The sequence below is a fragment of the Copidosoma floridanum genome, unplaced genomic scaffold (genome assembly GCF_036245765.1).
Source record: "Copidosoma floridanum isolate Cflo_tuat_1 unplaced genomic scaffold, Cflo_Japanese_pri ptg000004l, whole genome shotgun sequence".
In the NCBI taxonomy this organism is placed as follows: domain Eukaryota; kingdom Metazoa; phylum Arthropoda; class Insecta; order Hymenoptera; family Encyrtidae; genus Copidosoma; species Copidosoma floridanum.
The window spans coordinates 19,508,155-19,535,946 of NW_028321881.1; the positions used below are offsets into that span (position 1 = coordinate 19,508,155).

The 27,792-nt window shown below is 30.9% G+C and overlaps 1 protein-coding gene across 1 annotated transcript; it reads right to left on the reverse strand.

The window, feature by feature from the left end:
* Positions 1 to 916: 916 nt before the first annotated feature.
* On the reverse strand, positions 917 to 27,792 carry LOC149375758 (uncharacterized). Its single transcript, XM_089596235.1, has 2 exons — positions 26,476 to 27,792; positions 917 to 979 (listed from the first exon to the last, which is right to left on the reverse strand). Exons 1-2 carry the CDS (start codon positions 27,790 to 27,792, stop codon positions 917 to 919), a joined length of 1,380 nt encoding a protein of 459 aa, XP_089452361.1.

Consider the following 27,792-nt stretch of genomic DNA (forward strand, 5'->3'; position numbering starts at 1 on the left):
CAGCGTTGGCAGTTTTTCACCATTTAGAACGGAGGTTTGTGAGAGATAAGTCTTTACATGATGCTTATTGAGCATTCATGTCTGATTATATATCTTTGGGCCATATGAAGGAATTACCGGTTGACAAATTAGCAGCTTGTTATCTACCTCATCATGGAGTTTTTAAAAACAACAAGTTGCGAGTAGTTTTTAATGAATCAGCTTCTTGTAATTCTAGTTCCTTGCTCAATTCCATTTAACACTCTGAAGAGAATTTTTTGCTTAGCTTATTTGATATTATTATCAGATGTAGATTTTACCAATTCGTCTTTACTACTGACATTGAGAAAATGTTCCGACAAGTTTTGGTAGCTTCTGAAGATCATGAGTTTCAGGCCATTATATGGAGAGCTTATGCATCTGTACCTATTCGATCTTACGTCTTAAACACTGTTACATATAGTTTGACAAGTTCACCTTACTTGGCCACACGTGTTTTAAGACAACTTGCCAAGGATTACACTGAATTTCATCCTATAGCTGCTCAAGTTCTTTGTGAAGACTTCTATGTGGATGATTATTTGCCTGGTAGCCATACGTTAGAAGATGCTAAGATTAAATGTCAGCAACTAATCGAATTGTGTGAATTAGGTCAATTTCCACTGAGAAAATGGTCAGCCAATACATCTGAGTTGATAGCTAAGTTACCAGTAAGCCACTTATCTAGTAAGCCAAAGATCCTAAGTGATGATAAACCAATTGTTTCTGTTTTAGGCTTACATTGAAATCCTAGTAGTGACGAGTTTTGATTTTGCGTTGCAGTAAAAGTTGACACACCCGTTCGCTGGACCAAACGTACTTTATTAGCGCAGTTGTCAAAATTTTTTGACTCTTTAAGATGGTTGGCTCCAACGATAATTTTTGCTAAAATACTATTTTAATCTCTTTGGTTGTTGCAAGTGTCTTGGGATGATTCTCTGTCACCTGATTTGGTTAAAACCTGGACTTATTGGTTAAATGAAACACCTTTGTTGAACGAAGTTCGAATACCTAGATGGAATCAGTTTTCGCTAGATTGTGAATCTCTCAAACTTCATGGTTTTGCCGACGCTTCTAAAAACGCCTATGCAGCGGCTGTTTATTAATGCTTTGTACGCGAAGGTGAGATTTTTGTACATCTTCAATTAGCCAAAACGAAAGTAGCTCCGATTAAAGCGCTAAGTATTCCAAGACTAGAGCTATGTGCTGCAGAATTGTTATCCACAGTAGTTAGTAATTTCGTTAATGTTAATTCATTGAAAGAAATACCAGTTCACATGTGGTCCGATTCTAGGAATGTACTATATTGGCTCAATGGACTTCCTTCTAAATGGCCAGTTTTCATAGCTAATGGGTGTTCAAAGATTCATGAATTGACTCCATATGCTAAGTGGCATTATATCACGTCAAAGCAAAATCCAGCTAATGTAGCTTCTAGAGGTGTTCTTCCGGGCCAATTGCTGAATCAAATATTATGGTTTTAGGGCCCTAAGATTCTTCACGAATTGCACCCTAATTATCCAGAGTTTAGAGTAGAAATGATTGCCCCAACCTCTATAAATGTAAATAGTTCAATGCCTTCTGTAAATAGTCTTGTAAATAGTTCTGAGTCCTTTTATATGACTCTAATAACTCGTTGTTCCAAGTGAGAACGGTTGCTCAGAGTAAAAGCATATTGCTTCCGTTTTACATACCGTTGTTTACATAAAGTTAAACAAAGGAATTCATATTTACCAATAACTGGAGATCTTAAGCCCCTCTTACAGGCTAGTTTGCAGTTTATAGACTTGTATTTTTTTATTGAAGTTGACTCGATTCAGTTTTCAACATCAGAAATTGATTGTGCTAGACTGTGTCTAGTTTATCAGCATCAACAATGTTACTTTTCCGCTGAGTTCAAGGTACTAACTCAGATCGTAAATCAAGATCGTAGTTTAGGAGATAGCTTACCACTACTTTGATCTAGCCGTTTGCTTAATCTTACGCCGTTTATAAACCGCGGATTGATAAGAGTTGGGGGTAGATTAAGTAGAGCCCTACTTGATGATGATGCCAAACATCCCTTGATACTAACAGATAGAGATCAGTTGACATTTATGCTTATTGACTATTATCACCGATTAACTTTACATGGTGGAGTGCAGTTGACGATTATTACACTCCGTCAAACGTACTTGATTGTAAGTGGTAGATGGACTGTAAGAGCTGAGCTTACTCGTTGCATCACTTATAAAAGATATAAGTCTAAACCACAAACTCAGTTAATGGAAGAATTGCCTTGTTCTGGTGTTACTCAGAGTCCTCCTTCTCAAAAATCAGGGATCGATTATGCTGGCCCCTTTCCAATACGCTTGTCACAACACAAGGGTAAAGGAACTTTCAAGGGTTACATTGCAGTTTTCATGTGCATGTCAACTCGTGCAGTACATCTTGAAGTTGTGGAGGATTATACATAGGAGGCATTTATAGCTGCCGTTCACAGATTTATTTCTAGACGTGGCCACTGCACTGCAAAAAGAATTTTGGTAGAACGTAGTCGTGACCCTAATTTTGCCTATGAATTAGGTAAATCAGGTACACAGTGGCACTTTCTTCTTGCTTCTGCTCCACATTTTGGGGGTTTATGGGAATCAGCAGTCAGATCCGCTAAACATCATTTGAAGCGTGTAGTCGGCGATCAGATTTTGACAGTAGTTGAATTTTCTACTTTATTGTGTAGAATAGAGGCATGCCTCAACTCTCGGCCCTTGGCTCGCCTTAATGATGATTCCTCTGAGCTTGATCCTCTTACCCCTGCTCATTTTTTGATCATGAGGTCTTCATTTCTTGTGCCAGAGCCCGATATTTCTACTGAATAGGTTTCGCCACTTAAACGCTGGAAGCTAGTGACACAATCTCTCTAAGTTTTCTGAAAAAGGTGGTCACTTGAATACCTTTCCACTTTACAAAGTCGTTGCAAGTGGTTGAATTCTCAACGCTCGGTTAAGCCTGGTGATCTCGTGCTCATAAAAAAAGTCTTGTCCACCTGGTAAATGGCCCTTAGGCATGGTTGTTGAAGTCTATAAGGATGCCAAGTCTCTCGTCACAGTCGCCAAGATTAGAACCGTTTTATCTAGTTTTGTAAGGCCAATACACAAACTAATATTATTGCTTACCGTATCTGAGCTTGAGTCAGGACACAATAATAATTAGTCTTATTTAGATCAATTTATTTTCTTTAATTTACTATTATGGTTATAAAATCTTATATCTAAAAGTTACAAAGCTTGCGAAAATATATATAAAATTATCAGTAATTTTTTTATTATGTTTTTTTAATTTTATTTTTCAAATTATTTGCTATTGTACGTGAAAAGCATTACAATGCTTTATTCACCCGGTACTTAATTGTATATTATTCCATCCGCCTGTCCGTCAACCTTGGGACTATGTAAAACATCAGTATCACTGATTGTTACCGGCTGAATGTCATTATATTAAAAAAAAAACTTTCATTATTTAGAATTTTTATAAGTGGAATGCGATCCACCCTTTTGCCCTTCTAAGACTTGTTATTGATATACATTCGTTACGCTTCTGTCTATTAACCTTGGGACTATGTGCAGCATCAGTTAAATTATACTGATGTAAATAGAAAATTTGTTTGTGAGATTTGAAATCTCGCGCTTTAGGATATTCTCTTACCTATAAGGGCCAATCATAAGCGTGCGCCTGTCTATTAATACACCAATAGACTCTCTTTCTACTTACTTTTGTCCAACAGCTTGCTGCTGCTGCGGTTATCGTTAGTCAGCCTCAAACGCCCTTTCTGGTAAGTCGCTTTGCGCTCATGTTTATAATTTTCAAGTGTATCGTTTTATGTAAGATTATTGTAACGAAAACGATTTACATTTTCGATTGACACGTAATTTCTTTGTCTGACTCAAAAATTAGTTCTGCCTTTTTTTATCTTAAATGTAAGCAAGTATTATGACTTGTTAAAGTAAAATTAAATAGAATGATTGTTTTTTATAATATACCGCTAAAGTGTTTAAAAGTGTGTTGTGCATTTATTATTGTGTCCTTTTATTACATTCTTTTTTCACGCTCCCCCAAATCCGGCGTGCGATATAAAAAATATACAGTCCACTATCTTACTGAGTTCGATTTCGAACAACATGATAAGTATATCTTTTTTCACAATAAAATTTACAAAAAACACTAAAAGGTGAGACTAAATTGTATCATAGCTTGGATTAAGCAACTTATGAAGGTGTCAATTAATTAGATTCTAATGTCTATGTACATGTACACATTATATATATATATATATATACAAGTGGGGCTTTGCCCCCAACCCTCTACTGATAAACTGAAAAAAAGTCCTTTAATTTTATCCGTTAGTGGCGAGAGGTTAGTGCCCAGAATTTTGTAAGAAAAGTGAGTTTTTGAACTTCATCGTTAAGCATTAGATAAATATTGATGAGTAAATTTTTACACCACCCAGAAAGAACTATTGTGGCACGTTTAGAGTTTTTTCAAACCTCTCCGATATGTTTACCGGAAAATGGTATTTATAAGCATTGCTAGTTTTGACAACTTTTATTTTTTTCGAATATAATTTTAAAGGAAACTATTTTTAAACTTTTATATTAAATGTTTGTACTACCATAAAATAAGAAGTAGTTTCATTAATAAAAAATATCATAATATCTTACTATATTCTTTGATTGAATAAAAAACCCTTAAAACGCAATTAAGCATTTAATAAATTGTACAATCTAAGCAACAACTTTCTGTTTTTTTTTTTAAATAGTCAGAGAATATAATTTTTTTTCTAAAATAGCCACATAAATATTCATGAATGTTTAATATTTTAAAAAAACTCATAGAAACTTTAACAAAAATTATGAAAGAAAATCCAACAGCAAAAAATTACAAACATTTAAATCAAATCACGAATGTAGAAAAACTACCAAATTATAAAATAATTTTTTTAAGAAAAACCGGCCAGCAAAAACATACATACAGTGAACATGTTGACAGCAGAATGCGGTGCTATTATAGTTTCAGACATTGGACTACCAGAAAGTCTCGATCTTTGTGCGTACCCGAAAGAATTACCAAATAATTATCCTAAAAAAACATTTTGAAATCAACTGTCAGATTTTATCGATCCTGTGGTATTTTTTCCCTTAGAATATTTAGGATGGAGTACTGGTTATTTTAAGAATTACATGAATAAAAGAAAAAAACTAACTATGTTACAACATTATTCCTAGAGACTGTCTTACAGACCAAATAAAGAAAATTTTAATTAAAAACAACGTCCAATGGTGGTACTGTCAAATTTTGAATTTATTAAAAACAAAACGACGTTTCGGCCGTTTGAACAACGTCCCGGCCCTCATCAGGTACAAAAATCTCTGACTCTTACGAAAGGGATGTAAAATCGTAATGTGACGTATAACAATAACGTCGTTTTGTTTTTTAATAAATTCAAAATTTGACAGTACCACCATTGGACGTTGTTTTTAATTATTTACCAACTGTCATTGAACGTTTTATTTGAAAGAAAATTTTAATTCATTATTATGCAGAGGACGGCTGACGCAACCATTTTTTATTCATTCTTACATCATGATTGAATATAACCGTTTAAATTATTAAAGATATAATAAAAAAAAAAAAGAATAGAATGTTATCAAGGTTTATTAAATGCAATTGTTAATAGTGCATCCAACTTTTCTAAAAATTTCGAGACAAAAAAAAAAATTTGAAATCTTTTTATACTTTCATCTACATACATTGAAAGTCCAAAATATCTGCAGAAATATTATTAAGATGCAATGCCTATAATAAGAAAATGTGGTAGACCACATTTACTTATAACAGTAACATGCAATCCCTAATGAAAAAAATTGAAGTTAATTTTATCAAAATTTCCTAAAAATACAACACCAAATAATATTCTGAACTTGATTGTTAGACTATTCCACTTGAAATTGATGTCAATTTTGGATGACATCATTAAAAAAGATGTATTCGGTAGAGTATAGTATACGTCTTTACCATGGAATTTAAAAACGTGGTCTACCTCATGCCCATATTTTGCATACTGATAAAAAAATTGTTACACCTAAAAAAATTGATGCAATTATTTTAGTTGAAACTCCCTCTGGTAACACGAAGCTCATAAAATTGGTGATTAAACACATTTTCATGGACCTTATACAGAACAAAGTCCTCGTATTATTAATAAAAACACTAAAAAATTCTCCCAATCTTATACAAACGTAACTTCATTTAAACGAATGGTTATCCTAAATATAGAAGAAGAAATAATACTTCCGAACAACGTGTTTATAAAATTTGGAGAAAAAATAAAATTTTAGTAGATAATTTAATGGTCGTACCGTATAATAAATTTTTGTTAAAGAAATATAAAAGTCATATTAACGTCGAATTCTGTGCATCTATTTAAAGCATCAAATATATTTATGACCATATACATAAAGGTAGTGACAGAGCATACATCAAAATTCAAAAATTAGAAGACCAAGATGAAAAATTATTTAATAAAATTAATAGTTACGTTGATGCTAGATATGTAGGTGCAATGGAAGCAGCTTGAAGATTACAAGAATTTCCAATTGGCGGTAGAAGTCATACAGTTGTAAGTTTAGCTGTTCATTTTGAAAACAAATAAAAAGTGTTATTTAAAGAAAATAATATTGAAACTGTTATAGATACCTGCAAGACACAGTTAACATCTTGAAAAATAAAATAGAGAGTAAAAAAGACGATGTAGATAATGAAATACGTTTTAGCAAAGAAATGTTTATTTTGATGTATAAAAGTTTGAATAATGACTAGAAAAATAAATATTTCATATTATTTGCGAACACAAAAATATTTTTTTTTTTATAGATAATCCTGGAGAGTCAGAAAAAACTTATTCATACAAAACGTTAATTAATCTCTGTATTTCTCAAAAAAAAAATTATGTCGATGGCATGGACTGGCATAGCATCAATTTTTCTTCCAAAGGGGATAACCAGTCATAGAACTCTTAAACTTTCTTAAGATCTTAATAATACAGTGCATTTTTAGAATTCAAGTCAGGTAAAACAAAATTAATAGAAGTTGATTTAATACTTTGGGATGAGGCTTCAATGATTCTAAATAAAGCATTGGAAGTAGTAGACAAAACGTTAAGAGATTATGTAATACTGAGAAATATTTTGGAAATAAATTAATCATTTTAGGAGGTGATTTTAGTCAGATTCTCCCAGTGATAAAAAACGGTAATAGAAAAGTTATAGTTAAACAAACTATTAAATCTTTATTTTTATGGAACTCATTCCAAATTTAAGAATCAGAAATCAATATTCGTTCTAACGATCAAAGATTTTTTAAATTATTATTAGAAATTGGGGAAGGGGAAATAAAAACTTTTAACATTCCTAAAAATTAGATATTGAATGATGAAAGTTCTCAAATATTTTCCAACATCAACAGTTATTCGACGAATAGCGTTATACTTACATCGCATAACAAGTACACCTATTACTTGAATACTAAAATTCTTAAAAAATTGACTGCAGAAATTCAAATTTACTATAACATAGATAGCCCAACTTATAAAGGGGTTGATAAATCAGACGATAATATTTATTTGAATTTTCCGGTGCTATCGTTGAACAGTATTCGTGAATAATTACCACCTCATGTACTAAATCCAAAAATTGGTACAATAGTGATGTTACTGAGAAGTATAAGTATATAAAATGGATTCTATTATGGAACACGTTTCCGAATCACAAAATTATTATAGTATAATATAGAAGGAGAAATAATAACTAGAGAAAAAATAGAAAATAGAATCTTTATTTCAAAAATATTTATAGGCACAGGAAACTCCTCAATATTACCGTTTATTTTGTATTAAAAAAAACTCCTATTTTTTTATGGTCAATTATATGTGGCTTAATCAAGATTCAAAGATAATAATAATTTATTAATTCAAGTAGAAAGGCAAGAATTTACAGAAATAGAAAATCTTGTTTGGAAAGAGATTCTTACATAATTTATTGACTTTACGTGATGATTTTTATAGATAAATCGGCATTATTGATAGTAATAAATTGACAGTCACGTATTAATATTTTATCGTTCAACAAGTATACATGACATGATGTATTTGTTTTTACGATGATAGTTTTTGTTAAAAAAATTCAATGATTTAGAGTAATAAAATACAACAACAATTATTTTATTACACGTATACGTTAAAGCAATAGGTAAGAGATAGTCGTGTTCTTGAAATTGAGATTATATATATACATATATACTAATAAAATATTCATACATCTAAGACATGTATAAATTTATAATATACATAAAACACATATACATGTGTATTGTTACAAATATTATCAGAATTGACGATTGGGTGCGGGGAGTTTTATCTCTTTGTGGTTATGATAGATCTTAATTTAATAGGTTATTCAGTTAACCTCTTAAATTAGACGATACGCCTACGGTTATTATTATTTAATAATTATGAAACGTTTTAATTAATATATGTAGTTGTATTATGTCATACGTGTACGTATAAGAATGAACGAATGTTTGTATTTGTAATTGAACGGAACCATTGTTCTGAAATAATAGTAAAAAAAAAAAGTTGAATGCATCGAGAGCTTTATACTTATCGATGACTTTTAACAATTTGAAAATTATTATATTATGATTTATAATAAATTTTTTACTAACGTAAATTTATAATTGAACATTAATTAAATGTTAATTTATATGTTTAAGGTCCATTTATTTGCCTCCTTGGCGGTGTGGAAAAATAGATAAAAATAAATATTTTTAAAACTAAAGTAAAGTAAAGTTAAAATTTATTGTTAATAAGGGTAATTTATAATTAATAAAAAAAGTTGTAAGAGGACTAGAAAAATGGTCTGGAAAGGCTTTGGGAGACAAGAAAAATAGCGTAATAGGTCTGTAGGGAGCTGTGGGGGGACAAGAAAAATGGTGCGGGGAGTCTGTGGAAGGACAGGCAAAATTGTGTAGGGGGCTGTGCGGGGACTGTGGAGGTTCTGTGGGGGGGCTGAGGGGGGATATGTAGAATGCCCCACACAAATATTTATATAATATAGGGATATATATGTATATGTAAAGGAATAATGACGATTTCTGTGCAAAAATATTTAAAAACAGTAATGACTCAATAAACAATGTTATTTTAATTTTAAATAGTAAAAATTTTTTTTTTTTACAATATTCATAAATTATGGATTATATATATGTATATATATACGTTATCTGATATATTATCTAAAATAACATTATGTATATATTATAGATTATAAATATATATATGTATTATTATTATTATCTGATCGGTCAACACCTTTATAAGTTGCTTGGTCTACGCTATTATAAAATTTAGACTCTTCTTTTAATGTTTCTGAAATTTTATTGTTAAAAAAAAAGTATATTTATTATGTAAAATTAAAATAACATTATTTATTGAGTCATTACTGTTTTTGAATATTTTTGCACAGAAATCGTCATTATTCCTTTTTTTAGAAATAGTAAACGTTTATATAGATATTATACATAGATATAAAGTTCTCCGTAAAAATTCTTAATAATATCTGGGAACGCTTGCCACCTAATAAACTAAATATAAAAAGTTAGAAGTATTGTAATGTTAATAATGAACTTTAGTTTATTTAATGGTTTATGTAATGGGATATGGTCTCGAATAACTTATTTATGTAAGTACAATATAAAAAGTGAAATAGTAACTGGAGAGAATAATTTTAAAAAAATTTGTATTCCAAAAAGAACTTTAAATACTTGAGATACTTTATGACTGCTTTGTATAAAATAAATAGCAGTTTATTTTATACAAAACACAACTCCCGTCAATTTTAGCTTTTGCTATGACCATCTATAAAACTCAAGGTCAAAGTTTTGATAATGCTGGTCTACGCTTGAAGATACCATTGTTTTCACACAGTAAACTTTATATAGCATTATCAAGATACAAAAATGAACATGGCATATTTATCAAGACAGAAAGAGGGAATAGTTTAGCTATAGAAAACATTATTTGGAAAGAGATTTTTAATTAAACTATAATTTTACACAAAAATTTTAATTAAATTAATTAAATTGTCTGTTATACGTGTATTTAAATAATTTTCTTATGACTATTAGGACGAGATACAGATAAAGACAGTGGAGGTTAAAAAAATAACGTTAAAAAACTTTACATATTATTCATATTATTTTAACAACTCAATTAAGCGTATTGGATTGTCAAGAGGATTGGCCTACGTTTTTAAAGTAGGTCGTTGCAGCGTTGAAAGTGCGAAAATTTAAAGAAGTAGTGGCCTGTTGAAGCAATTACAACCACTTATTGTATGAAGGTATTTTTTTAGTAACCAATTTTTTGTTTTTCATATTTCGTAAGTTGTCTTTTTACTTCAGGTACTCATGATAGTCTACTAGCACTGTTTGCTTTTCCACTGTGCATGACATGCATGACAGTGACTAAGCCAATGTGATATTCCACGTCATAGACTTAATATGTATTACTTTGAAACACAGAATTTCATTTTTCAATTATAAAAAGCAAAATCTCAGCGATCTTTAATTATCGAGTAGTACATCTGCTTCTGCAATCGCGTGATGTATAACGTACTTTTTTTGAAACAAGCTACCATCACAAAACTCGAACTACGCGTGCAATCTCTAAACAATCTTACAGAGCTCTCATCTTACAACATCAATTCGCACTAGTATATCCAAGAATGTGAATTATCAACAATTTTAATATTCTTTACTGCGTATGTCCACAAAAAATATCATACACAATTTCGATAGTAACTTCTACTTAATGAAAAATCCGAGAGATCAGCAGTTTGAACCATCAATTACTGTGAAATTATTGCACCACGACTGTGCTCGCGTCCATCAAAAGTAATTAAATTAAGCTCTGATTGGTCGTTCAGATCCCTTACTTAACGTGTCCTCCTTAAACGCAAGAATATAAAAACTCCTTGCACATAACAATTTTTGCCTTTACTCTTTTTTCAAGTGCTACAAAGTAGCTATAAAGGTTAGAGAGTGAGTTCTGTTGCGTCTTTTAAGCGGATGGAAGACTAAGTTCGGTGATTAAGCTACGTGTTAGACCGTGCATTTCAAGCAAATGTAAGACTTAGTTCGGTGACGAAGCTGTGTGAGAAAAGCTGAAGCAAACCAGACCACTGTAAACTCACCTAAAAAGTTAATTAAGAAGGCACGAGAAAGAAAGGACTGTCGACTTGAATTCTGACGTTAAAAGCAGCATCCTAATTATCATAATCGCCAGGAGTACTCTCTTGTAGGATTGAGATAAACGTTTCGATGAGTTTTGTAAGATCTTGCGACTGCGTGCGCGCAAGCAGCGGCTTACCAACAATCATAGAAGTAAGTTAGGTTAAGAAATACTATAAATTGCATTAACATTGTAAATGCGAATTTGAATCTTTGTTATTTGCATTATTTGTAAAATCAAATATTTACGGCTTTTTTAAATTTATTGCATCATTAGATAAGACATAACTTGGTTGTTAATTAAATTTACTTTCTTAATTCAAAAATATTCTTATCACTAGATGTATGAAATATTTTAAGTATTAATATTGTACTTGATAGAAACATAATCCTTACTTTGATGAGTATATTGAATTTCAAGGAATATTTAAATAGGCAACGGATGACAAAGACTTTTACAAAGACATGAGATAAAAAGACGAATAAGATACACTACACTACTGCACACATACCATTTGGTGAAACCTAATACTACAACGCCGAGTCAACGATTAAAATAAAGTATACTGTAAGTAATAGCAAATAAGGCTCTTGCGCCGATGGCTGGTTCCTGACAAACAAAAATTAAATTTATTTGTTTGTACAACGAATCTAAAAGCTCACTTCACTTCTAGAAGTTCGGACGTAACACCATCACTCGAAAACAGTTTTTAAGGAGTCATTTATTCTACTATTTAAAGCACGTAATTTTTTTTTGTACTCTCTAATTTTTAGATCTGATGTTCTTTGTCAATTCGATATTTTATTAATTAGTTGTAATGGAAGAACATTTATTAAATGAGCAAATCGATTTAACAATTATTTTATTTAATTATCACTTGTATTTCTTTGTACTATAGATACAATAGTTTTAAAACTAATCGACATCTCTTGGCAGTTTTTATCTTGTAGTTTCATTTTATTTTTATTTATTTGCAAAAATGATGAAAATGGTAAATTTATAAAATAAATTTTTTTCGTAGGGTCTAAAAGATTTTGAAGTGAAGAGACAATGGAGCATGAAACAAAACTTCACATAATGAAAAAGACTTTCTTTACGCCGCTTTATGTGGGGATTTGGATAACGTCTTGAAGACATTTGCTGTTTTTTATAATACCATGCACGAATTTTAAAACACCTTAAAAGCTATCGATTTATGTTTTAAGCGTCAAACAGCGTTGCGGTTGTAGTCAGATATTACCGATTACGTTTGGACATTTATACAACTATGAGAGTACGAAATTCTAACTAACAAGTCTCCATTTTTGTTAATAAGAGTTTTTAAGTAGTAAATCGATATATTCATAACTTGAAGGGAATGTCAACTACATTTTACATATTCGTTTCCATTAATCGTATGTTATTTGATACTTACTCCAATACATTATGTACTTATTAGTTTGTCTGTTCAGATAATTATTCGTTAATAGCAATATGGAATTACTTTCTTTACTTAAACATTTTATAACATTGATTCTAAATCTTTAAGGAGACCCTAATTTAATAAAAAATATCGTTGACATCGTGATATTATTTTTGAAAAATTTTTCACGTGATACTTTTTCACTATCCTTGGAAAAAGACATTATGCATGCTTAAAAAAATGAAAATATTTCTTCAGCAGCTATTGTAAAATTACATTCAACCTTTGCTGATTACAGTAGAACATTTGACCGTGTCGATTCTGAACAAAAGTGATTGAATTAACTCAGACGAAAGGGTTATTGTGAACCAGAGAGATACTATAAGTTTTATGTCCAGAACTTATTGATAATGAAATAATAATGGTTTTTGAACCTACTAAAATGCTTTGGATGTCTTTGGGTAATTTATTTATGTTTTTCTTAGAAGTTTCAGGTGTACTGTTAGATGTATTATGTTACTCTTATAAGTTACGTGAAGCAAGTACCACACGTGCCATAAAAAATATTTTACAAGCTGATTGCTGGCTCCAGAAATACCGCGATGAATTCCAAAATTAAATCGTATTTCCATTTTATTTATATTATGATAACTTGGAATATGGTAAGACTTTGGGAAGCAGTGCTTGTAACAGTAAATTTTGTGCAGTGTATGCCCAACTAGCCGGCCTTTCTCCATATATGTCATCGCGTATTAAGAAAATTTTTTTGAGCATGTTAATTCACACAGCAGACCAAAAAAATATCAAATGCTCATTTTTTTTTTAAATTAATAGGTGAGGTAAATTTTCTTTTAAAGTAGGGCATTGAAGTGTCAGATAGTTTGAATAAGCTAATTGTCAAATTTCAATAAGTATTAGTCTTGGGAGATAACCTTGGTCTTAACTAAATTTTTGGCTTCACGAAGCCGTTTAGAAAATTATGATGGAGATGTCTATACTTGAGACAACAGGTTAAGTAAAACAGGTATCCAGGAAAAATAAATTTTTAATGAAAAAAACAATTTTTACATCACTAAAAACTTAAGTATGGACATGATGCACCACTTCCTGGAACGAATATGTTCATACGTTCTTTATGCAGTGTTATGTCACTTAATCTTTATTAAAATATATTTTACTTTGAAAACACTTTAAAGTCGTTAAAAAAACCTTGATTTTCAGGGTACGGATACTTCTAACAAACTACCTAGATTTTCACTATCTGGATTAAGATAACAATACGTTAAAAATTTCGGCTTCAGAATTATTAGGTAAAACGAGAAGTTTGTTCTTAATCGTAGAAGGTTTTGTTCACGTAGAGGATAAATATTAGAATCTATTAAAATATTTACGGCAAATTCTAAATGTTTAAATCTCTCGTTGTTTTAATAAGGCCAATTGAAAATATTTGGAATATTAAATTGAACAACATCATTTATTGTACAAAGACTTGGGCAAAGTCGTATTTATTATTTGAAAAAAAAACGTACTACTATATTTAATAACAAAATAATTGTTTTGATAATTAAATACAATGTATTTAAAAATAAAGTAACAATTAATTAAAATTTGAATTACAGTATTTGAAATTATTAAAATAATGTCTGATGATGTTTTAATTAAAATATTTCAAATACATTAAACAAAGTTTAAAAAATCTAAATACTTTATTTCCAATACAATATTTAAAATGGAATATTTTTAATACAAAAAACTTGAAATACAATTGTTTTTGGTCAATGTATTTCAAATAATATGTTAAAGTACAAACGTATTTGATGAAACTACTTGAAGCTATTAAATCAAGTACAAATGTATTTTAAATAATTCACTTGAAGTACAATTATATTTTAAGTTCTTTATTTTAAATACTTTAATTGCATTTAAGAACTTTGTTTCAAAAATTTGACCAAATACATTTGTATTTGATAAGATATTCAAAATAATTTAGTAAAATACAAAATAATTTTCCAACGTCATTGAACTTAAAACATTATTGTGTAGGATATAATGAAGTCAAATACTCATAGCAGTTTTATCTGGCCGGTTCACGGTAAACGGTTAGATTCGATAGGTATACTTTATCAATTAACGCATTTCCTAAGTGAATAATCGATCCTTATTTGAAGATCTTAAATGAGGTCTTAAATTTTAAGATCCATTTAATTTCATTATTTATTAACCTTAGCGCGTGTCCATACATACATGATTGAAATCATAGTTTGAAACTAAGGAGAGGAATAAAGTTAGGAAAAGAAATGGGAAAAGGTGCAGAGTAATACCACTATACATTAACCAGAAGGGTATCCTGTGGGTGCAAAAATCACTCAGGAACGACCCATACAGAACGGTTCCGAAAGGCTTTGACTTTATACATTCGTCTTTAGAATACAATATTTCAAAATACATTTTCAAATACAATTGTATTTTAACAAGGTCTTTGAAATAAGTAAAAAAAATACAAATGTATTTAAGCAAATTATTTCAAATACTTAAACAAATACAACTATATTTAAAACAATATATTTCAAATACCAATGCATTTCACATAATTTGTTTGAAATAAAGTCTTTTAAATACTTTCAGTTAGAATATTGTTTTAAACATTTTCCATACTTTTTACTAATGAATTAAAAATACAAATGTATTTGATATTTTTATTTAAAGTAAAAATATTTTCAATACCGTATTTAATATAATAATAATAATTATTATTTTTTATGCAATTTTAGATAGATAGAATAATTTAGTTCAAATAAAATAGTTGTTAAAGTATTTTATTTAAACTACTATTTCAAATAAAACAATAAATGCAGTATTAAGTTCAGATGTTTTATTTAAATAACGTACTTAAGTGTTTTAATAACTTGAATTGAAATTAAAATAAAGTATTTCAGAGAATTTCAACTCTGTCAAATACTGCCCATCTCTGATTGCCCAAACAGAAATCTTGTTGAGGCAAACGAAAGGGCCTCTAGGGGATACCTGAATAGCCTATGGAGAACCTACTGAGGCAAAGTAACGTGGCGTACAGTAGGTCCTCTTTAGGTATCCTACAGAACTGTGTACCTAACCAAACTTGAAGAGTCTAGAGTTACAATATATATGTATAAATTTAATGTGAGAGAGTAAGATAGAATTATAATGAAATACACTATTATACCTTCAGGTGTTTTATTATAGAATAAAAAATAGATTGGTGCAAAAAAAATATACTTGTTTAAGTGACTTTTGCGTGCTGTACAATAATTTAAAAAATCATGACTACTTTAACGCTAAAATTATAATCATTACTTAACAGAAATGTGCAAAGTGATAAAAAATGTAAACTCTTGGCATTATACTTAAGCATATTGTATATAGTTTTAAGATATTACAACTCAAACGTACTGACATTGCTTATGCTTTTAATGAATAATATGTCCCTATATTATATAACTATTTGTGGGGGGCATTCCACATAGCTCCCCATAGACCCCCCACAAAGCAGCTGAAATGCGACCGTTTTCATCGCTAATTTAATATTTTCTAACTTTTTATTTAGACCCCCCAAAGCCTCCCCACAGCCCTCCACAGCCCTCCACATAATTTTTTCTGTCCCTCCACAGATCACCCACAGCCCCCCACCAGGCCCCCCACACCATTTTTCACACATCATGTCATGTATACTTGTTAAATGATAAAATATTATTAAGTGACTTTCGAATTATTACTATAATAATGCCGATTTATCTATAAAAATCATCACGTCAAGTCAATAAATTATGTAAGAATCTCTTTCCAAACAAGATTTTCTATGTCTGTTATTTCTTGCCTTTCTACTTGAACAAATGAATTATTTTTTTTGATAAAGCCACATATAATTGACCATAAGAAAATAGAAGTTTTTTTGAATACAAAATAAACGGTAATATTGAGGAGTTTCCTGTGCCTATAAATATTTTTGAAACGAAGACTCTATTTCCTATTTTTTCTCCAGTTATTATTTCTCCTTCTATATTATACTGTAACAATTTTGTGATTCGGATACGTGTTCCATAATAGAATCCATCTTGTATACTTATACTTCTCAGTAACATCACTATTGTACCAATTTTGAGATTAAGAATACTGTTCAACGATAGCACCGGAAAATTTAAATAAATACTATCGTCTGATTTATCAACCCTTTTATGAGTTGGGCTATTTATGCTATAGAAAATTTGAATTTCTGCAGTCAATTTTTTAAGAATATTATTATTCAAATAATAGGCGTACTCATTATGTGATGTAAGTATAACACTATTCATCAAACAACTGTTGATATTGGAAAATATTTGAGAACTTTCATCATTTAATATCTAATTTTTTAGAATGTTAAAAGTTTTCATTTCCCCTTCCCCAATTTTGAATGATAATTTTAAAAATCCTTCATCGTTAGAACGAATATTGATTTCTAATTTTTAAATTTGGAATGAGTTCCATAAAAATAAAGATTTAATAGTTTGTTCAACTATAATTTTGCTATTACCGTTTTTTATCACTGGGAGAATCACCTCCTAAAATAATAAATTTATTTCCTAAATATTTTTCAGTATTACATAATCTATTAACGTTCTGTCTACTACTTCCAATACTTTATTTGGAATCTTTGAAACCTCATCCCAAAGTATTTAATGAACTTCTATTAATTTTTTTTTATCTGACTCGAATTCTAAAATTGCACTGTATTGTTAAGATCTAAAGAAAGTCTAAAAGGTCTATGACTGGTTATCCCCTTTGGAAGAAAAATTGATGCTATGCCAGTCCATGCCATCGAAATGATTTTTTTTTTGAGAAATACAAAGAATTATTAACGTTTTGTATGAATAAGTTTTTTTTGACTCTCCAGGATTATCTATGAAAAAAATACTATTTTTGTGTTTGCAAATAATATGAAATATATTTTTCTAGTCATTATTCAAACTTTTATACATCGAGTTAAACATTTCTTTGCTGAAACGTATTTCATTATCTACATCTTCTTTTTTACTCTCCATTTTCTTTTTCAAGATGTTAACTGGGTCTTGTAGGTATCTATAACAGTTTCAATATTATTTTCTTTAAATAACACTTTTCATTTGTTTTCAAAATGAACAGCTAAACTTACAACTCTATGACTTCTACCGCAAATTGGGAATTCTCGTAATCTTCAAGCTGCTTTCATTGCACCTACATATCTAGCATCAACGTAACTATTAATTTTATTAAATAATTTTTCATCTTGGCCTTTTGATTTTTGAATTTTGATGTATGCTCTGTCACTACCTTTATGTATATGGTCATAAATATATTTGATGCTTTAAATAGATGCACAGAATTCGACGTTAATATGACATTTATATTTCTTTAACAAAAATTTATTATACGGTACGACCATTGAATTATCTACTAAAATTTCATCTTTTCTCTAAATTTTATAAACACGTTGTTCGGAAGTATTATTTCTTCTTCTATATTTAGGATAACCATTCGTTTAAAATGAAGTTACGTTTGTATAAGATTGGAAGAATTTTTTAGTGTTTTTATCAATGATACAAGGACTTTGTTCTGTATGAGGTCCATGAAGATGTATTCAATCACCAATTTTGTAAGCTTCGTATTACCAGAAGGAGTTTCAGCTGGTATAATTGCATCAATTTATTTAGGTGTAACAATTTCTTTATCAGGATGCAAAATATGGGCATGAGGTAGACCACGTTTTTAAATTCCATGGTAAAGACGTATACTATACTCTACCGAATACATCTTTTTTAATGATGTCATCCAAAATTGACATCAATTTCAAGTGGAATAGTCTAACAATCAAGTTCAGAATATTATTTGGTGTTGTATTTTTAGGAAATTTTGATAAAATTAACTTCAATTTTTTTCATTAGGGATTGCATGTTACTGTTATAAGTAAATGTGGTCTACCACATTTTCTTATTATAGGCATTGCATCTTAATAATATTTCTGCAGATATTTTGGACTTTCAATGTATGTAGATGAAAGTATAAAAAGATTTCAAATTTTTTTTTTTGTCTCGAAATTTTTAGAAAAGTTGGATGCACTATTAACAATTGCATTTAATAAACCTTGATAACATTCTATTCTTTTTTTTTTTTATTATATCTTTAATAATTTAAACGGTTATATTCAATCATGATGTAAGAATGAATAAACAATTGTTGCGTCAGCCGTCCTCTGCATAATAATGAATTAAAATTTTCTTTATTTGGTCTGTAAGACAGTCTTTGGGAATAATGTTGTAACATAGTTAGTTTTTTTTTTTTTATTTATGTAATTTTTAAAATAATTAGTACTCCATCCTAAATCTCCTAAGGGAAAAAATACTATAGGGTCGATAAAATCAGACAGTTGATTTCAAAATGTTTTTTTAGGATAATTATTTGGTAATTCTTTCGGGCACGCACAAATATCGAGACTTTCTGGTAGTCCAGAGTCTGAAACTATAATAGCACCGCATTCTGCTGTCAATATGTTTACAGTATGTATGTTTTTGCTGGCCGGTTTTTCTTAAAAAAATTATTTTATTTAATCGAAGTTTCGATGACTTTTTTAAGAATTTTCAATATTCATGAATATTCATATGGCTTTTTTAGAGAAAAAATTATATTATCTTACTATTTAAAAAAAAAAAAAAAACAGAAAGTTATTGTTTAGATGATTCATTTTATCTAAGGCTTTATTGCGTTATAAGTGTTTTTTATACAGTCAAAGAATATTGTAAAATATAACGTCATTTTTTATTGATGAAATTACTTGTTATTTAATGGTATTATTAACATTTAATATGAAAGTTAGAGGACTTTTTTTTGGAAACAAAGCTAGCAAAGCTTTTATACACCTTTTTTCTCTAAACATATCGGAGAGTTCCAAAAAAAACTCTAAACGTGCCACAATAGTTCCTTCTGGGTGGTGCGGAAATTTACAAATACATATATATCTAATGCTTAACGATGTAGATCAAAAACTCTTCTTCCTCACAAAATTCTGGGCACTAATGTCTCCCCACTAACAGGTGAAATTTTAGGACTCTCCCTTTAAGTTACAATAGTAGGGGGTTGGCGCGTGGAGCGCGCAGGTGTCGAAGCCCTACTAGTATACTTTTATGTTAAATAACTACATTAACTATAAAAAGTATAAGCAATTTAGGTACTGTTGAGACACAAAATGTCTTATTTAACCAATAATTTAGATTTACGTAGATTAGATTGTTTTTTATTTATTAAACGAATGTCATCATAATTCGTTTACTGTATCTAGCAGCTCTCTTACTCTGATATATTAACTCTTTTTCTGTCCCTCGCTTTTATTGAATTCACACATTTATTGACTGGAAAAATGTTGTAAGTTTGGTTATGTATACACGGTTATTCAGGATACCTAAAGAGGACCAACTGTACGCCGTGTTACTTTCCTTAGTAGGTCCGCTGTAGGATACCTACAGAGGTCTTCATGAAATAAGGAGGTATCCTTACTAGATTTCTGTTCGGGTGTATACAAAGTTGTGTGGTCCTTTGAAACCCAAGTTCCATTTTTTACTTAATCACTGTTACTTATTACTTCTATTCGAATTTGGACTATGTTTTAATTTTTCTACAATGCGATCTGAATCATGTCATCGTCCTAAAAAAAATACTGTGGAGTCGACTAGTTCAAAAAAAAATCTTTTGTATACAAAAGAATTTTTTGTATACAAAAGAAAGTAAGGAAATGTTAGATTTATGCCCGGATATGCACGTTATGGGATCGGAAAGGTTAAAAAAAAAGAAAAAAACGAAAATCAATGTAACAATGACTTTGAAGTTTTGAAAAAAATTGAAATTTATGGCATAGTGTGCGAACTTTACAAGTTTTTTGTTATTCGTTTTAACACTCCCTTACCATTGTTTGGTGAAATTATAAATAGTGTAGCCATTCAAAAAAATATTTACTCTACGATGCACGGTTATGAAGAAATATATTTTAATTCTCACTTTCACTCATATAGTACGACGTAATTATGCTCGACATATCTTTAAATTCAAAACATTTAATACATACATCCAGATATATTATTAATGAAAAACATGGCGCCTCGTTCATCACGAAAAAAAATTAAGCGTCTAATATGCTTAAAATAAGGGCTGTACTAACTGATTCTTCAAGTAAAAACTTTGAAAAAATTAAAAACTTGTACGGGATCTTTTTTGTACAAAATACTTTTTTAAATTTATTTATCTTTCTACTTATTTGTTGACCCACACACTCTATTTACCCAATGTTCCTATATGCCTCGCTGTTACCTTGTTACCGAAAAATAAAACCGTTTAACGCGTTAATATTATACCGTATGGCCAAATACACCATGAGGTGTCAAGTTGACTTGTCTGACCTTTACAATGATGATAAATAATTATACAAAATGCAATTTTTCTAAATTATTTACCCACGTCGATGAGCCCAGTGACAAAAAGCAAAACTCAAATTTTCGGAATGTTAATTCAAATAGAAAAATTTGAGTGCTGCTTTTCTTTGTCTGAGGCGGCGATTTATGTTTCCAAATACATCTATTAATTTATTTGTTATAAGCAAATATGATTATTCCAAATGCTAACTCTACGATGACTTGAGTGCCAGTTCCTCGATGCATTGAGTGTCAGCTACTCGACAACGGAGAGTAACTGCTCCTTAATTACATAGAGTCTCCACTCTTCGAATTTTGAGGTGCTGTTACTTAAGCATCGTGGAGGTACTGCCCACCAACTTCGAAGGTGCTGCCACTCAAAATTTTTTTTCGTGCAGGAATCTTATACATATAGAAAATAAAAGAAAAATCTAATTAAGTTAATTTATAATCATGTCGTTGTCTTATTATCATAAACTGATTCAAATTAATTGTATCTTTATTTAATTAGTAAGTTTAAACTATAATAACTGTACACTTCATTTATTTACCTTTTAAGTGACGCAAGAAAAATAATGAAAATAAGTATATATATTTCAGTATGTAGAGGTCTGTCAGTGATAATAGTTTGGGGTGTTAAGGACGGGGGTGAGAGGCAAAAAAAATTGTGGGAAAGATGGTGGAAGATTAGCTAAGGTCTGCAGGAACCTACGTAAATTGTATACATAAACAACTTTATAACACAGGGATGTAGAGAAACATACATATATTCGCACTTCTGCGCACTCCACGTGCCAACCTCCGATTTTTCAATATCAGTTGAATACTTCATTTTTTCAGTTTGCCTTTTGAAGTTAAATAAATACAAAAATCGTGGACTTTTTACGTATAAACAAAACTTAACAATTAGAAGACAAATTGTGTGAAAATTTTAATTCACTCACTCCAATAAAAATTGATACAAAAGAAAATAGTACAAAAAAATCGGTCTTTGTACGTTAATGTTTAATTTTTTTTCTTTTTTTTTTTTTTTTTTTTTTACCGGGTTACCCCGACAGCTCTTAGGCCAAGTCGCCGGGGCCACCCACTCATTACCTATGTGTAGAGGTGTATTGCCACACTTATTTTCCAACCCTTTTACTGATGTTATATCTAATCCATGGACACATTGCGACTATCTCCGGTGAAACACCTTGCCAGTTAAGCTGACACTCTGCACCAACGGTGCATCAGATCCACTCGCCACTGTGTAGCCTTCTCCCGGAGAAGACTCCATATTTTAGGTCGTCCACTCCTTGCCAGTTAAGCCGGCGCTCTCTGCCAAATTATCGGATCCAGGCTAATTAGCATCCCCGAAAAGCCTTATGTTTCAGGAACCACTCCTCATCGATAAGGTCGGCAATCTCTTCCTGGTACATTGGATCGGCTAATCCCTACCTCCGAATACTGTTTCGCATTCACCAAGGCCCGAAAATCTTTGGGGCAAGAAAAAAACCCTGGGATTATTCTGAAGGAAAATTCCAAGGAAAAACCCGCCCCGAAACAGCCGAGGTTACACAGGAACTTTTTCCGATAAAAACAGTTTTTGAAAAAATCTGCATTCACCGGGAATCGAACTCACGACCCCTAGAACAGCGGTGTATCAGTAATAAGCTTGCTTACCACTGAGCCAATGCCACTCCTACTTTAATGTTTAATTAAATGTATGATAAATTAATGAGATGAAATCACGATTTTTCAAATTACATGTGATTAAATAGATAAAAAATTTTTTTATTGATAGCCCCGAAAGTTCAGGAAAAATATTTTTACATGAAACGTTAATTTATAATTCCCTTCCTCATGGAAAAAAATTGATCCATGGCATAGATTGGTATAGTATCAATACTACTTACAAAAATAATGACTAGTCGTTTACTATTTTGTTTACCATTAGACTTAAACATTGTTAAAAATTTGTTCTTGAAATTTGAATCTGAAAAAAAAAATGGAGAAAAGTAGATTTGATCATATGGGACAAGGCACCTATAACCCAAAAAAAAGATTTAGAAACAGTTGAAAGAACATTGCGTACTTTATACAACACAAATATCTATTTTGGTGATAAAGTAATTGTTTTAGAAGAAGATTTCAAACAGATTCCTCCAGTCTAAAAAAAAAAGGAGTATGATTGTACAAAAAAGTATTAAATAATCATATATTTAAATATTGTTCCGTATTGTTAAACGTTACATCAATATCCATTTCATTGACAGATTTTTTTTAAATTCGTCGTCATCATTTATTATTTTACACGAACAAGAAATTTTTTTGGTCCAAGCATTTTTCACGACTATGAATGGATCCCAAGGTTGAAGTTTTAATAATATTCGATTATATTTGGGAAAACTACTGTTTTCACATGTATAATTATATGTTGCGTTATCAAAATGCAAAAGTGAAAATGGAATGTGTATTGAAATGGATCAAGACAATAATTTGGAAATAAAAAGTATTGTTTGAAAAGAAATTCTTGACGTTAGCTAATCTGAAGTAAATAAAGAACTTTGATTTTTATACATTTGCAAAAGTGTAAAATTGTACGTAATACTATTGCACAGTTCATTTAAATAATAAGTAAATGTAGAAAATCTGTAAAATTATTTTTTTAATATTCTTTTATGACATGATAAGATAAATTTTGGTAATTATTTTTCACTGCTTCTTTTTATGATAAAACGAAATTGTACTGTATTATTATACGTAGATATTATTATTACGTATACATTTTTGTTTTCTTAAATAACTTCAACTAAAAAAAACTTCTTTGTAATGACTAATTAACTTTGAAAAGATTAATTTGTAACATTAAATCATTAAATTGAAACATGAATATGTATGAATTATAATAGTATGTACATCAAGTTTTAAAATAATATAGAGTATATATCACACATATTTTTTGAAACGTTATGCATTATTAAGTTCGAAAAAAAATGGTTAGCTTTATTAAATCATTAAACATATTTTTATAAAGAGAAACACATGGTCCCTCCTTTTTTCGTGGTGAACAAGGCTACCAGCAAGGTCAACAGTTTAAATATTCTATACGATTATTGGTTGTTTTTGGATTTAGTATGAAAATATCATATTGTGCTTCTTTATATATATTCAGTAATGCAATCATCAAATCTATTAAAAATTTAAGAGAAAAAAACCAGCGTGGTATAGCACTACCTTAATGATAGTATAAAAATGTGTCAACAAATTATCTAGATAAAATTATCTTTAAGGGAATGGTGAAAAATGTCTAAAGAGGGTTACGACAAATATTGGAGCATTGTTAAGATTATGCTAATAATAAATTATAACCCTTTACCTAGGATTAACTTTACCTAGAATAACTCCTTACTCAGAATTTTTTAATTCTATACTTAATTTTTTACTTCACATAGCCTTTAAAGTGGGAGGCAAAAGGTTTTACTCAAAATCTAATATTTTACCTCGAAAAAAAGGTTGTATGACTTAGTACAACTCCTTTTTTTCAGTCCTAAATTATAAGTCACATTTTTATACTTTAAAAAGTAACATATATTACATACAAATATTTTTATAAAAAAAAAAAAAACTTTCAGAACAGAAGTTTAGTTAAAATGTTTTGTTGAAATTTATGATATTTTTGGTTACAATTTAATCTAAAAATTGAAGTTGACTCATAGTATTAAAAATGATTCAAGTAATTTGAATTTTAAACTTTTTTCTGGTTATAATAATAGCAGGATTGTGGCTTATTACAACATTATAATGTTAGAATTAAGAAACTAAAGTAAATTATGATCAAATATTATTATAATATTTAAAAAGAAAGTTACAAGATAATATAAACATTATAGTTTTTAATAAAAAATAAAAAAAAATTTAGTGTCTCAAATAATAAAATATAGTTGAAAAATAATATTTCGGGAAAAAAGTGAGTCAAAAAATGGAACGGATACAAATACAAACGTTAAACACAAATAAAAAATTATAAAAACAAGTTATCATGGTAACCGTTTTTTTACACACAACAGTCAAGTCATAACATATAATTTACTGTAAAAAGTATTATCAGAATTGCTTATAAGAAATTCAGGTGTGATCTGACCAACGTGACTTTATATTTTCAAACAAAAAAAATTTTTTTTTCTTCATTCACATCTTTCGTACTAAATAATGAAAAAGAGGAAAGATTATTGTAGTATAGAATAAATTTTCAAAATCATTTTTGTTTTAATTGTTGCTTTTACTAAATGTCAGACAGACATAAAACAGGTAAAAATATTCTTACACGTCAACAACAATTCAATTTTTGTCAGTCTAGTATTTTAGAGTACTACTATTTTAATTCAGTACCAAAAACTTGGGAGAATTGGGAAAGAGATAAGAATAATTTTACAACAAGGCAACTTAACACACATTTTCTAAGAGTCAAAGCATTCTTTATTTAATGGTACATTACGTCACTAGGTGTACGAGGCGTATGCGTTAGCACACACTAGGCTCGGATAGGGTGATTGGGAAAACACAATAAAACACAATAAAATTAAACAGCATAAAAATAACAACTTTTAATGTCACTCACAGGCCAAGAAAACACAGTTAATATACACAAAAATTGTAAAGGTCAAATTTATACCGGAGAAAATAAATACTGTCTATATTCTTAAAGCAACGAACTATTGAAATATATAAAGGTGAAGAATGTAGAAAGAAAAGAGTCAAGTTGAATAACACGATATGTAAATACGCACTGGCCTTGAGCTCGCAAGAGATTTTGATAGTTCCTCGAAATAAATGTAAAACTGAAAGCACTGATAGAGTATAACTGATTGAAATATTGAATAACTATAAACCACTGTCTGTAAAAAATGCACAATTACTGTCTGTGAAAATACACAAGAGTTTCACTGAGTCTTGCTGTTGATAATCACTGGTAGTTTGATGAGATTAACTATTTGAGCTGGTCTGAAAATTATGCAATGAGCACCACTGTATAGCGAGAGTTAATCAGAAGATTTACACTAGCATTTAAGGTGATGTATGCACCTTTGAATGCTAGAGTTTGGAAACGTAACTTAAGAGAGTCTTTCTTCGTATAATCTGGCGCTTACAGTATACAAAGCTTGCCGCGTGAATACGCACACACACACCTGCAGCGCGCCAAGTCGACCAAGCGCACACGCACAGAGCGTTGAGCCGACAGAGACCACAAATGTACACAATGTACACAAAAGCCGGGCCTACTGTCGGTCGCTCTCATTTCCAACATTCCGCCCGCCGTCAGTCAACGGCTGACAACAGCCGTAGACCGGCAGTGGCACCAACTTGTGAATTGGTCTCTTGAGCGCGCCCACTGAGGTCTTGAGAGTCACCACTCTAACCAGGCCATCCTTGCCTGGGTGGACGTCGACGACCCTGGCCAGCGGCCACTTTCCTGGTGGTAGAGTCTCACTAGTTATAAGCACTAATGAGCCTGTCTTGATGTCATGAGCTGGAGTATGCCACTTGGAGATTGAGTTTAATCTAAGCAAGTACTGTGTAGACCACTGCTTCCAAAACCTTTGTTTTTGAGCTTGGATTAGCTGCCAGCGAGTGTGCCTTGCTGGAGGTAAATCCAACAAGCACGGTTCTGGTGGTGAGTTTAGCGCCGATCCTACTAAGAAGTGTCCTGGAGTGAGCGTGTCTAAATCCTCTGGATCATTGGTAAGTGGTTCTAGTTGTCTAGAGTTAAGTGTTGCTTCGATTTGAGTGAGCAACGTCGTGATCTCTTCAAGCGTGTAAAGAGTCTCTCCCATAGTCCGATGGAGATGGTGTTTCATCGACTTCACTACTGCCTTCCATTTTCCTCCCATGTGAGGAGCAGCTGGAGGGTTGAAGTGCCATGACGTTCCATCTTGGGCGAGCATGGCTGATAGATGAGAATTTTGACTGATTGCTTCTGAGTATAACTGTTGAAGAGCCCTGTCTGCACCAACGAAGTTCGTCTCACAATCAGAATACAACTTAAATGGACGTCCTCGACGTGAGACAAATCGCCAATACGCTGACAAGAATCCTTCGGTAGAGTAATCTGTCACTGCTTCGAGATGCACAGCAGAGGTCGAAAAACACACGAACACACATATCCAACCCTTGTATGTCTTCGACCCTCTGCCGCGCCAAGATTTGAGATGTATCGGACCTGCGTAATCGATACCTGTGTGAGCAAACGGTCTGGAGGGAGTCACCCTGGCCTCGGGTAACTGTCCGATGAGTTGTTGTGCTCTTTGTGCCCGGTACCTGGCACATTTGACACAGTAGAGGATTCTGGATCGAATGGGGGCCCTTCCACCGATTATCCAAAACTCTTGACGAGTTTTGCTTAGAGTGAGCTGAGTTCCTCCGTCTAGAGTTTGTCGATGAGCCTGATCGATAACCAAACTGGTGAATTGAGCTTGACGAGGAAGTAGGGCAGGATGTTTTGCATCAGGTCTGAGCTTGGCATTCATGAGTCTGCCTCCCACACGCAGTATGCCAGCATCATCAGTATATGCCATCAACCGGTGGAAAACATGGCCCTTTGGGAGAGAACCTGATTTGAGCAT